The 14,287-nt window shown below is 38.4% G+C and overlaps 1 protein-coding gene across 4 annotated transcripts in view; it reads left to right on the forward strand.

Moving 5' to 3' along the window:
- RNF216 (ring finger protein 216) overlaps positions 1–14,287 on the forward strand; it is a 212,688-nt gene that overhangs the window by 100,032 nt on the left and 98,369 nt on the right. For 3 of the 4 annotated variants that reach the window (XM_072597645.1, XM_072597647.1, XM_072597646.1), the window contains exons 10-13: positions 315–365; positions 2,466–2,603; positions 4,107–4,255; positions 5,021–5,099. In XM_072597645.1, the coding sequence (XP_072453746.1) occupies positions 315–365; positions 2,466–2,603; positions 4,107–4,255; positions 5,021–5,099 (417 nt within the window). The remainder of the gene's footprint in view (positions 1–314; positions 366–2,465; positions 2,604–4,106; positions 4,256–5,020; positions 5,100–14,287) is intronic. The other variant, XM_072597648.1, reaches the window with a different exon arrangement.

Consider the following 14,287-nt stretch of genomic DNA (forward strand, 5'->3'; position numbering starts at 1 on the left):
GAGGCATAGTGAAGGTACAGTGACTTGCTCAAGGTTATATAGTTAAGTAGCAAAGCCGACTCAAGTCCCCTAACTTCAAAGGAGTCAAGGCTCCTTTATCATTTACAAGTGCTCACCATTTCTTTGGTGATTCTCTGAGCTTAATTACAGGTTGAGTTCTCACTGCCCTAAGAAACCAACGTAAATATCATAGAGAAAACTAACTACAGGAATAACTTTTTTAAAAAATAGCCCTAGTCAGTATTTAATTGAAGTAAATGTTCATTGCATCCTTTTGTGGGTTGTGTTTCCTAAAGCCTGTTCTTTCCCCCCAGCACGCTGACTTTTTGCTTGCCCTGCAAATGAATGAAGAACAGTATCAGAAGGTAATTGCCTGAAGTGTCATCTTTTTAATTATCTCTTTATTTGCTTGTTTATCATTTGGGGGTGTCCCTTCTTTCAGATTTTCCTAGCATTTTCATGGCCAATTATTTTAAGAGTATTCATTTTTTTCTATTTTAACATGCCCCACTCTACTGAGTTGAGTGACTTACTAACTAATTAACATGTAATTGGAAAATATTGAACAAAATAAATAAAAATATAGTACAACATAGACAATGTTAATTTGTTGTTTTCTAAGTCGATGTACATTGACAGGGATCCCTTTCTATTTGAGTTTGATACCACTGGTCTAAGCTATAGGCCAGACTCAGAAATTACTCTAGTTCTTGATTTGTACCGGACTCAAATCAACATTGGAAGAAAGATAATGAACCTTACAGAAAAATTCATTGAATTAGCTGCTTAGGGGCTCCTGTTGAAGGAGCCTTTTCGATATCTAAGTGTTAATTTCAGTTCTGAGGGGGTGAAGGGGGCCTAAATTAGTTTTCACTGTTGTCCTCTGTTGCATTTCAGCCTCTTCATTTCAGAATTAAATTGTAATAGGAGATTATTGGCTACCAAACCTGGCCTTTTGTAAGAAAATGAGAATCTTACTAGCATTAGTGTTGCTTTGCTTATGCTTACACTTTATTTAATCTTGACCTGAAGTGGTCTCTTTGAATAATAAAAATTAGCTTTTTCATTTTAAACTCTTGCTTCATTTCCTCTAGCAATTCTGGTTATCTTTGTGTCCAATCTGTTTTTCTCAGAGGCTTTGCTTGTAAATGTTTTGGAGTTGGTCTTTTCTTCTTTGTGCCCCTGGCTTCATGATAGCTCTTTATTTCCACTATCTTCTTTTGTTTATGTATTCCTCAACTTTTGTGTCCTAAATTGGAACTTTATATATTTATATTTATGGACTAGGATCTGCACACTTTAGGAGTGAATATATGGGTTTGACCTGTTTTATCTGGTATCCTTCACTTCATTCTCTGAGTATTGATTACTATATTCTTCAGTCTTCAAAGGTCTAAGAAGTAATGGAGCTGCAAACTTTCAGTAGGCTCTAACTAGTTTGATGGCAGGTATGACACTGCCCTACTGTTCCAAATTTTGCAGGTTCCCCAACCAAGTTTGCATCTAGGCAGCACAGCTGCAGGTTTGCCCCTGGTTCTAGCTCAGGTACTGTGCCTGCACACCCCCACCCTCTTCCCATTAGCTGAAGCTCAGTAGGATCCTAGGAACAAATTTTGTAGGCTTACCTTTGGTCTGAACTCTGCAGTCCTTGCCCTTGTTACTTACTTGTAGGTCCTAGTCCAGTTCTATTTACTGAAATCATAATTCAGAGTCGTGGGCAGAGTGACAGCTGTAGGCCCACCCCTGGTCTTAGTCTCTGCCCTGGTTGCTTGTCTGTCAACTTGGCTTGGGAAAATGACCCACTGTGGTGTCTCCTTGGATTTTCTGATTACTACGCAGCCTTGTGGGAGTAGTTGTGAGAGAGTACTGAGCTGGGCTGTTTCAACCTCCATCTTTGCCAGTCACAAATTAACTCTCCATAGAAACTTGCAATAAGGTTCCTGACTGCTATACTGTTATAAGCCAAATGTGTTTTGGGAAAGGAGCTTTGGGATGCCATTTGTTGAGCCACTTTGATCATGGAATCTAGAATTCTTGGTTTGGTGGGTAGAAGCCTGGAGCTGAAGTCAAGAAGACTTGGTCACATCTTACCTTTGACACTTGCTGGCTGTGTACTTCTCTTTCCATTCCCCACAGTAAACTATAAGCTTTTTGAAGGAATCCTTTTCTTGTGTTGTATCCCAGCACCCTATATGTACATCACCTTGAAAAAATGTTTCTTGCTTTCATTTTGCGTACTAAGAACTACTGAAAATAGTATGAAATTGTCACTTCAAGTAGCTGTAAGAGCCAGACAGACTGAGAATGGTATGAATATCTCAGTGAATTAATAATAGCTTTTGTTTTCTGACTTCTTTAGTTGACATTCAGTAAGATATTTGCTTTGGGCTTTGGGGTGAAGTATGGTTACTCTTGCTGCTTAAGGTCAGGAAATAGGTTATTTAATTTCTGCTTATGGATTTTAGGATGGTCAGATGATAGAGTGCCGTTGCTGCTATGGAGAATTTGCCTTTGAGGAACTGACTCAGTGTGTTGATGGTCACTTATTCTGCAAGGAGTGCCTAATCAAATATGCCCAAGAGGCAGTCTTCGGCTCAGGAAAGGTAAGAAGTGTTAAGTACTCTCAGAACCAAAGGATAATTTGAAGTGAATCCATGTGACTAGCAAATCAGGGCATGATGATTCAATGCCTTTTACCTCTGCCCTTTCTGGGACAAAATGCCATTCTTAGAAACAGCAGTAAATAGTAGTGCTCCTAAACTTGCCTTTGACCTTATCTGCGGGGCTTTTGGTCCTTAGAGAAAGTGAAATTTTATTTTCAAGCAACAGGATCCTTCTACACAGGACTAGTCCTCTAAAACTCACTGCACAGAATACCTACCTTGTCACTTTTCATTCGAGCCTAGTTGTCATTAGAATAGAGCTCCCAAGAAAACTTTACAAACTGTTAAACATTTTCTGCTCATGTACACGAAAGTGCCAAAATTTGTTGATGTTTATTCTGTAGGTGTTTTCCAAATGTTTTTGGTTGGATTAAGATGCATGACTGTTTCATTTTGTGTACAACTCTGTTTCATGTGTTTGAGCATAATATGGGAAAGGGTGTTGAGTTTTTTGTTGCAGTTTTTTTTTTTAAAGTCATATCATAACAGGACTGTTTTAAGAACCAGAGCAAAGTAACAGTTATTTAGTATCAGTTACATTTGAGTCCAACCTTATTTATACAAGAACTCATCATCAATGTTGTGGATTATTTAGACTTTTTGCTTTTTCCTTCTACTGCTGCTTCATGTTTGGCTATTTTACTCTTTTTTTAAAAATACTTTTGCTAGAGATCAGGTAGGAAAAACAGAAGAAGATGAAATGTAGACCAATAAAATTTTATAAGACTTTAGTAAAGGAGGTTGAAACACCAAATCAATGTGTTTCAGAAATGTCTATGAATTTCATTAATTCTTTCCTTGTTAAAACTAACTACATATTCATTGTTTAATATGAACCCACATGTTGTATCTGTTTTGTAAATTTTAAATGTTACTTGTGAGACTAAGACTCTCTTTGGCATGAAAATATTCCTTTGTCTCATTGAAAGGCCTCCCTGCTGTTTTGTCTGCTCTTGATTTCCTCCTTGTGTTCAGCATTGCTGATATGATAGTACTGCTCCCCTCGGAGCTTGATCAATGACCTCCTGGAGACTCAGGTTGATTCTTGCTACTTATTGAACTGTTGCCGTCATCTTGTCCACCATCAGCTACTTGCTAGTTGTCTCTAGGGATGACATTTGTGTTGGCAACTGTGGTGTAGTGGGTAGAGCATTGGATTTGGAATCAGAAAACTTGGGTTTGTATCTCAGTTCTGCCTCTTCCTGTTTGTGGGACTTTGCTCAAGTCGCCTCTCAGAGCCTCATGGAGCAGCTGATAATGTTGCCTCACTGGGTGGCAGAGATCAAATAAATAAATATGTATGGCATATTTGGTAAGCTGCAAAATGAAGTACAAATGTCAGCTATTGTTTGAAGATAGATATCCTGTTTGAAGACGCAACGGAATGATTGATGCTTAGTATTCTGAACCAGTTCCTTATTTTTCCTTATGTCACCATTATAGTCAGAGCTCAGCTGTATGGAAGCCAGCTGTACATGTTCATTCCCAACCAGCGAACTGGAGAAGGTGTTGCCAGAAACTATCCTGCGAAAGTACTATGAGCGAAAAGCTGAAGAAGAGGTAGCCGCTGCCTGTGCAGATGAGCTGGTTAGGTGAGTTCGTACAGAAGCCATTGGGTTTAGTCTGGCTACCAAGTTGGCCACTGTTTTGCCATCATGGTACCTGACTAGCTTTTTATTTTGCTTCCCCAACATTTCTCTACCTCATAGCTGAGGAGCAGAGGCATCAGGAACTAACCTGCATGCCTGACCCTCCAGCCTTTACCCAGGCTGAGTACCTGGGCTCAGAGTACATGCCCTCCACCCCTCTGCCTCTTCATTTAAGGTTCAGCTTATTTTTTCATCTCCTTAAGAAAGCTTTCTTTGAAATTAGTGCCTGCTCTCTATACCCCTCCAGTGATCCCTTCTACACACACACATAATCTCTCCTCTCTTTTCCTCTCTCTTGTCCACATACACATTTAAATGTGTATATGCAAATATAGAGATAAACACGTAGATATACATGGATATAGATAGATATGTTTTATGAATCTATTTAATTATATTCATATAATAGCCTGTTTATTCGTTGAATTCTCCAGTGATATGTGAGCTCTGGAGGTCAAAGACTTTCATTTTGTCTTTCAACCTCCAGCCCTTAGCACAGTACCATGAAGTTTAATTATATATTCTGTTACACTGGACTAGCCTAAGAAACAAAGGATAATAAGTGATAGAGTATGTGAACTAGGTACATGGCTCTAGTCATTCTGTTCAGCTATCTTAACTTTATGAACATTTATGAAGCTAAATCAAATTCAGTCTGTATTATCAAATAAATGTAAATTCAGAGCATTATGATCTTTTGAACTTCAGGTGTCCCTTCTGTAACTTCCCAGCTCTTTTGGACAGTGAAGTGAAGTGGTTCAGTTGTCCTAATCCTCGTTGCAGAAAGGTAAGGGAACTGTAATCTTTCTCTAGAAATCTAACCACATTAACACTTTAAAGCCAAGATGATTGTCTACCATCCTGACACTTGTTATTGATTGTCTGGTGGGCAGGCACAAGAGGCATTGCATTACTTTTCATGACCATTTCTTACACTAAGAATTGTATTTTGTAAAATTCAGATGAGGGTGGGGCCATGAGGAACATTTCACCCACAGAGCAATAGGATTTTGCTTCTGTTGTAAATACTGACACTACAATGTCAAATATGTATTTTTTTGTTTCTCTGTTTCAAGAAAGGCATGCTGTCATAGTAATAGCATTTATCTGCTTCCTATTTCAAAGCCCAAATGATAGCTCTAGTTTTCACAGAGTCTTGGGAAAATTTATTCAGTCTTGGCATCAAGACGCTGGTGACAAATGTCATGAAATTTTTATTGCTTGCTATAGATGGTTAGCTTGAAAGTCTAGCCACAGCTTTTGAAAAATTTGAGTAAGATTAAATTACTGAATGAGAAGTGAACAAGCTATTCATTTCTCATAATCCTTTTCTCTGCCTTACTCTCCAGCTTGCCATGTTAATTAAAGATATCCTAAGAATTCTCAAGAAAATCATGTGAAGTTTTGTTAGGATTTGCTTCATATGACTGTATAGGTTATAGCTTGGGTTTTGGTCTAGTTGGGAGAACTATAGCCAGAGAAATTGTCAGTCAGTGAGGTAGAAAAGTTAAACTTATCTATTCCGTTTTAATTAGTTGTATGCCCAGATATATTCTCATCTGAACTGGGAAGTATAGTACAGATCAAGGAGAATACTTCATAAGGATTTGAAATGGGAATGTACACATTTATATAGAGTTTAATAGCCAATATTTATAATTCATTATGTTCCTTTCCTCCCTTTCTGACTCATTACTTCTATAGCTAATTTTTTAATTAGCTGGATTGTTGGATGGTTTAAATTATGTAGCTACTGACATTGTTCATGAATACTATGACATTCATTATTTTGTTTCTAATATTATATTCTAAAATAACATATTCAAAGGTAGATATAATATTCTACCTTCCCTGAAAATCTTACAGTTCAGATTTGTTTTGAAAGTCTACCATTTGTAATTGTTTAGTTTGAAGAGATAAACTGATGGGAGGAACTATGTGGATGGAAAATACTTGAAATTCATCCTTACTTGGGAGCATAGTGGGAGCAAGAGTACCACTAGGTGGCAGTAGCACTCCATGTCTAAAGGCGAATATTTTCTGTTTTGTTTAGTTATTGGGCATTTTAAAGTATTCGTATCTTCAAAACACTGGCATGTAAGCAGAATTGACAAAATCCTTTTGGGCATAACACTAAAACAAGTAGTTATATGCATTTAGAATTTCACATCAAAGATGTCAACCTTCTCATGGCATATGTTTTTACCTTCCTTTGACGTGGCATAAATTTTGCTCAGCATATTCTTCAGCAAGATGTTTAGGCCAACTGTTAATCCTTGAGGATTCAGAATGTTTCAGAAATGAGCCCCAAACTGATTTTACCTATATGAGATTGGCTATCATTTTGTTTTTCTTGAAGTCTCTTTTGCTAGATTTCTAGGAACTTGTCAGTGCATGAGGAGGAGCTCCTATTAATGCATTATCCAGAAGAGGGTCTGAACGATTAGAAACCTTCCCCTGAAATCTCAGAAGAAATGCTTGATGAGATAGGATGAGAGTCTTTGTTTCCTACCTATGATGGAATGCTTTTGTCAGGTTCCTGGGATCCCTTGTGTGCTTTGAGATAAAGAATTCATCCATTCCTTTTTTACTAAGCTTCAGCTTTTTGGGAGGGATTGAATGGGGTGAGATGTGACTGCTGGGTTGTTAGGAGGTTTGAAGGTGTTGCCTCTGACAACTGAGAAAAAATTCTCAGGTTAGAAATTATTCCTGTTGAATCTCTCTTCTTAAAGGGACTGTGGCTTTCATATGTAAACTCTGAGATGATATTGGTACAATTCTGGGGAGAGGTGAGCTGGGGTAAAAGTTTAAAGGCCAATGAAACAAGTGGATAAGAAAGAACATTCAAGGATGGACATTTTAAGCAGTGCAATTTTGAAGTTGCACTTGAGATGTGGATGCTTTGATATAATTACGTACTACTCTATCCTGTTACCATTTATATTCATATTTGTTTATTTTCTCTCTCTACTCTTTACTCCTTATTTCCCCACTCTATCCTTTCTAAGATACATTGTTGTATTTTCCCCAACAACAGTTGAAATGTAACTGATATTAACATCTGCAGTAGGCAGATCTGTGTTGAAAGAAAGGCATCTCCAGCAGCCTACAGTAACTGAATGGACACGTGAAGAGCATTTAAATGAATCTGCACCAGCTGCCAGTGCCAGTTTGGCTCCAGCTGTGTTAACTGAAGTTTGGAACTAATTTGAGGCCTAGCCAATCAACTGGCTGCCATAAAAAGCACATATCTTTACATTTACAAAAATGCATTAGGATTGTGATCCTTTTGTTTACCACTATTTTAGGGCCATTATAAGGTCAGACCGTTGCATCCACCTGCATCATGGCCTTCTGAGCCCTACCTTTGTATAGGAAAAGACTATTGTCTCTTTTTAATCAGATGATGGCATACTTAATAGAGGAAAATTTCCAGTGTTAAAAAACTCCAGCAAGCAACAGAAGGATTAGGGCAGTCTTTTGGAGTCATAATGAAATTTGATGTGTATAAGATAGAAGAGATTGCCACCTCTTAAGTGAGCATCATGGAGGTCAGCTATTAAGGTTAAAGCCCCTCACATTACACATGTCTTCCCATTGAATCCTAAGCTATGTATACCATAAGGGGTCCTCTGCACTTGTTTCCCCCACGTTTCACTTTCAAATTCTCACCAAGAGGAATTACAGAATTTTACCCCAAAAGCTCTAAGGACTGTATTCAGTGGAATATGTCATTGTTTTTCAGTCTTTTATTGCATCCCTTTTTCAATTTCCAGCTTTTTTCGTTCTCATATTAAGAAGTACAGCTAATCTATGTGTCTTCACAGGGGCTCTTATCCCATTGGAAGATTTTGGTTTATCCCCCTGATAAAAATATACCATTGTAAGTGTTGCGGGTATAATTTAGGGGGTTGGAAAATCTTCTATTTTAGAACAATAGCAGGAGAGATGCTGGTAAACCTTTGCTTTTGTGTCTTTTAAGACATACATATCTTTTGGGAAAATGAAATGCTGCAATTGATATAGTTGGGTTTGAATTGTTACATTGTATTGCAGCTTTTTTTTAACATGTTACCTTCCTTCTTAAACTCTCAAGTTTAGGCACCATGTCTTATTCACCTTTGTGTTTCATCAGCACCTAGCATTATGCTGTACTCCTATTTCCTTTGCCCTGCCCAGATCTGAATGGGAACCAGAGGACTCAGTAGTGCAGTCTCTTCATGGAGCTCTTTCTCTCCCCCAGTCCAGCTCCCACTATTTCAGTATGAATGATGATTCCCCAGTCCTACCTGGGAGGCAGTGAACAGAGACCCCATTCTCCCCCTTTTTGAAGAATAATGCTGACCTTAAAATAGCAAATCCCTGTGTTCACATGTCATACTGGTTCTTGGAAATCAGGAAATCACTTAACCTCTCTGTTCCAGGTAACCCTCTAAGACTAACCCTTGTAGAGAAGGTGCTAGCTTCAGTTGGTAGAATTTCTCCTGCTCTCTGTGCTAAGGAAATCGCGGCTCCAGTCTTACTGCTGTCCTTTGAGACAGCTCGTAAGTAAATGTTCGGTTGTATGGTACAAACTAAAATTCTAAAAGACTTTCAGGACAGAAAAGACACTGATACTTTTGAAGTTCCTTTTACCAGAGGAGCTGCATCATATAAAGTATTAATCTACCCAAGAGAACCCTTCAGGAAGGAAAAAAGGTTACTGATGAGTAACCTTGGTTCTTGCATGTAAAGATCAGTCAGCATTGACCATCCAACCTTCTGTGCTTTAGGAGGGAGTTGATTTTTTATTTTAAGTAGAAGAAAGATTTTTTTATGAGAAGTGACAACTCATTTGCCCTTAGAGAATAATAGAGTATGGGCATCTAACTGCAGGCAACTTGAACAGCTTTAACTGGAGTGGTTCCTAACTTTTCCAAACCCAGAACTGTTCTGGTAGACCTTGGTGAAGTGACAAGTAAGTCATTTATCTTCTTGTTGTTACTTTCCTATCCCTCAGCTCCTGTTCCTTACTGCTTGTCCCCTCAAGAGGTGAACTAATGAAACATGTTGATGATCCTCATTCTCCATTCCTGCTTTGCTTTGTCATGCCCTCTTCCTATTATCAGCCGTGTAGGGTTGAGACCTAGAAAGTAGTATTCAAAATTGGGATCCAGTAGAGTGTGGGGTAAATCTTACAGGAAATTCAGCATGAATCATAACATAATGGGAAAATTCCAGATTTATTGCTCTGACTCATCTGTGATTTGAGGGGGAATATGGATGATGCTTGAGAACAGTCTCAGCTATCTCTGGGCATGAATGCCATCCTTTCTCCCTCCAGAGTCCAGCTTCACACTTTGCCTGCTGCCTTTTGTTGTCAATAAGAACTCTAAGAGCTGATGCCTTATTAGTGATCATTTCTTCCCACACTACCTATTCTGTCTGCTTTTAGAACCCACGTAAAGTACTTAGAGGAAGAACCATCTTTGTGGGTTTTAGAGGAGGCTTGTGTGAGCACTTTATTAAAATAGAAACTCCTACCCCCAGCAGTCTGAGTTTTCTGGCCATTGCTTAGCCTCCGTCAGACCCATCCCAAATTGACACTGCACACAGGCAGTATTTCTGTGAAACAGCTGGGGAGGGAGCCTTGTAGCTGTGGCCAGGGTATTTTGAGAATGCCAGTCGTTCTCAAAACCACATATCCTTTCTTTAGTTTCCATTTTTTCCCACTGTGTTGTATATCATTAAAGTAATTTAATATTGTCCTTGAGTATTGCTATGTGTCAGTTTTCCCATTGATAGGATGCATTAATAAGTGTTAAATTCATTCCGCCTAATTTTAAAAAAAAATATGAAGCCTCTAATCATGTTCTTTTCACACACACAAAATAAATGTGTTTCCCTCACAGGTAAATTGCATTTCTGTGTGCCAGCAGAATTATCCCCTATGTGTATATGTTTTAAATGATTCTTTTAGTGGTCTCCCAGAATCTGTATGTGTTCCGAGTGGAAGATAGTGTTACCTCCTTTTTTGCAGTCTCAGCACAAAACACTGCAGAATTTCCAGGCAGTAGAAAGATGGGAATCTGAAATAGAAACTGTCGCTATGGTAATAATACATGCATGAAGCAACTTGTATCCCTTTGGGTGTCTGTGTAAGAAAGAAGGAATGTGAAAAGAGGAAAGAGCTGTAGTATGCTACAGGGCAGCTCACCACATGAGGTATGGTTATTTCACAGCCTGAACTAACATGGTATAAAGTTGAGGGTTTGGTGATTTTTGTATTTCTCGTTTGAATACAAAGATACTTTCAAAATAGTGCATAGTAGCTTAGAAGTCAAGGTTTCAAGGATCTCCAAAGAAATGACTAGCTTTTTACTTTTAAGAAGGAGGCCTCCCTAGGCAGACAAGTGGGTTTGAGAGAATAAAAAAGACCTCTGCCTGACTTTTAATCCCTGAAGTCATTTGTGTTAATTTCATAGGCCCATAGTTAGAACATGAAGAATATACATCAGTAATCTGTGGTCAGTGCCACCATTCGGAATCAGCCTGCCCCTTAGGACCTGTAAAACCTCACGACCTAAGGAACTGATTTCTGCTATCTCTTGAAACTGAATTATATGTGTATGCTCTCTGAGTGAGCTTCAAGGCCCTGTCATGTGAGTGGTACAGTTAAGAGCTAAACTCACTATGGCAAATTAGCACAATGGTTGAAAACAAGAAGAATCCAGTTCACCAAAATATGAGGGTAATACATCTCAGGGCAGAGCAGAACATGAAGATTGTTCAAGATGGAAGGACTTAACACCATGCCAGCCCAACTGAAGACGGAGTCAGAGTGTTGTAGCAGTAGGCTGAATCTGTATCCTAGTACTGTGGTTTTTTTCCTAAAGGAATATGGATTTAGTAAACGTGTAGCTTATTGTATTTGTTAGACCCATTACCCATTAAGAGAAACGTAGAAAACCTGATGAGATTTCAGAGCCTGAAAAAGTTGAAAAGTAAGAGCTATATGGAAAAGTTAAGAACAAACCTGGATTACTCATTATGAAGAGAAATGGAGGGATTGAGAGAGAGAGAGAGAGAGAGAGAGTGTGTGTGTGTGTGTGTGTGTGTGTGTGTGTGCGTGCGCCACATCTATGATTTTATTGATAGAAAACTTGTGATAAGGAAGTTTTGTCTACCAATGTACATCTGTGATTTATAGTCTTCCATGAGAGTTGCCTGGGACTCCTGAGAAATCATTTGACTACTCAAGGTCACAGAGCAAATACAGTATGTGTCAGATCTTCTTGACTCAGGCACTAGTGCTCTATCCGCTACCCTATTTTCTTTCTCTGAAGGGTAACTTAAAAAGTCAGTCTTTGTCTTTAAAGGATTCTTATACAAAGGCTAATCACCAGTTTCCATCTGCATTAGAGAAAGGCAAAAGAAAGCAGAAATATCCTGCTTATGGAAGAGCTAAAGAAAGATTTCCAGATAGTAAGCTATGATTATAGGATCGTATGTTTAGAGCTGGAAGGGACTTCAGAGGTCACCTAGTCCAACCTCATTTTACAGATCAGGAAACTGAGGACCAGAGAAGTTTAGTGAATTGCTCAAGGTTGCGTAGAATTTTTTTAATGTTTTGTTTTCTATATTATCATAGCTTTTCCCAATATCCCTCCCACTCCTCCTCCTTGAGAGCTTTTCCCATAGAACAAACAGGATTTTTTAAGGACAAAAATAGAAAAAGAAGAGGAAAAATCAGCACAGTTGATCAATACATTGAAAAAAGGTCAAAAACATATTTAGTGGGCAACACCTTTGACAGGTACTATGCGACAAGGCAGGATTAGAAGTGCTCTGATTCTAAATATACCATTCTTCACATTATTATGAATAATTTTACTTTCCTTTTTTTTAAATTGACAACATTTGGTTTTTTTCTATTTCCTCCTCCCATGTGGGAGACAGAGTAACAAAACTCTTGTAATTTACATATAACCAAGCAAAAGAAAAATCTACATTGACCATGTCCAGAAATAGTATCTCTTGCTTCATCTTGAATCTATCACCTCTCTGTCAGGAGGTGGGTAGGATGTGTTGTCATCACTGTGATTGGTCATTTTATTGATCAGAGTGGCCAAGACTGAAGTTTTTTTTTTTTTTAAATTTTAATTAATTTATTTATTTAACTTTTAACATTCATTTTCACAGAATTTTTGGGCTTCAAATTTTCTCCCCCCTTGTCCCCTCCCGCCATCCCAAAACACCAAGCATTCCAATTGCCTCCATCACCACTCCGCTCTCTCCTCCATCATTCCTCTCTGCCTTTGTCTCTATCCTCTCCTCTGTCCTGTTGGGCCAAATAACTTTCTATACCCCTTTACCTGTATTTCTTATTTCCTAGCGGCAAGAACAGTACTCAACAGTTGTTCCTAAAACTTTGAGTTCCAACTTCTTTTCCTCCCTTCCTCCCCAGGAAGGTAAGCAATTCAATATAGGCCAGATCTGTGTAGTTTTGCAAATGACTTCCATAATAGTCATGTTGTATAAGACTAACTATATTTCCCTCCATCCTATCCTGCCTCCAATTACTTCTATTCTCCCTTTTGATCCTATCCCTTCCCGTGAGTGTCGACCTCAAATTGCACCCTCCTCCCCATGCCCTCCCTTCCATCGTCCCCCCCACCCTGTTTATCCCCTTATCCCCCACTTTCCTGTATTGTAAGTTAGGTTTTCATACCAAAATGAGTGTGCATTTTATTCCTTCCTTTAGTGGAATGTGATGAGAGTAAACTTCATGTTTTTCTCTCACCTCCCCTCTTTTTCCCCAAATTAAAAAAGTCTTTTGCTTGCCTCTTTTATGAGAGATAATTTGCCCCATTCCATTTCTCCCTTTCTCCTCCCATATATTTCTCTCTCACTGTTTGATTTCATTTTTTTTTTTAAGATATGATCCCATCCTATTCAATTCACTCTGCGCACTCTGTCTCTATGTGTGTGTGCGTGTGCATGTGTGTGTGTGTAATCCCACTCAGTACCCAGATACTGAATAGTTTCAAGAGTTACTAATATTGTCTTTCCATGTAGGGATGTAAACAGTTCAACTTTTATAAGTCCCTTATGACTTCTCTTTGCTGTTTACCTTTTCATGCTTCTCTTCATTCTTGTGTTTGAAAGTCAAATTTTCTTTTCAGCTCTGGTCTTTTCATCAAGAATGCTTGAAAGTCCTCTATTTCATTGAAAGACCAATTTTTCTCCTGAAGTATTCTACTCAGTTTTGCTGGGTAGGTGATTCTTGGTTTTAGTCCTAGTTCCTTTGACTTCTGGAATATGATATTCCATGCCCTTCGATCCCTTAATGTAGAAGCTGCTAGATCTTGTGTTATCCTGATTGTATTTCCACAATACTTGAATTGTTTCTTTCTAGCTGCTTGCAATATTTTTTCCTTGACCTGGGAAGTCTGGAATTTGGCCACAATATTCCTAGGAGTTTCCCTTTTTGGATCTTTTTCAGGTGGTGATAGGTGGATTCTTTCAATATTTATTTTGCCCTCTGGTTCTAGAATCTCAGGGCAGTTTTCCTTGATAATTTCATGAAAGATGATGTCTAGGCTCTTTTTTTGATCATGGCTTTCAGGTAGTCCCATAATTTTAAAATTGTCTCTCCTGGATCTATTTTCCAGGTCAGTTGTTTCTCCAATGAGATATTTCACATTGTCTTCCATATTTTCATTCTTTTGGTTTTGTTTTGTGATTTCTTGGTTTCTCATAAAGTCATTAGCCTCCATCTGTTCCATTTCTAATTTTGAAAGAACTATTTTCTTCAGTGAGCTTTTGAATCTCTTTTTCCATTTGGCTAATTCTGCTTTTGAAAGCATTCTTCTCCTCATTGGCTTCTTGAACCTCCTTTGCCAATTGAGTTAGCCTATTTTTCAAGGTGTTATTTTCTTCAGCATTTTTTTGGGTCTCCTTTAGCAGGGTGCTGATCTGCTGTTCATACTTTGC

Source organism: Notamacropus eugenii, chromosome 3, assembly GCF_028372415.1.
Source record: "Notamacropus eugenii isolate mMacEug1 chromosome 3, mMacEug1.pri_v2, whole genome shotgun sequence".
Classification (NCBI taxonomy): Eukaryota; Metazoa; Chordata; class Mammalia; order Diprotodontia; family Macropodidae; genus Notamacropus; species Notamacropus eugenii.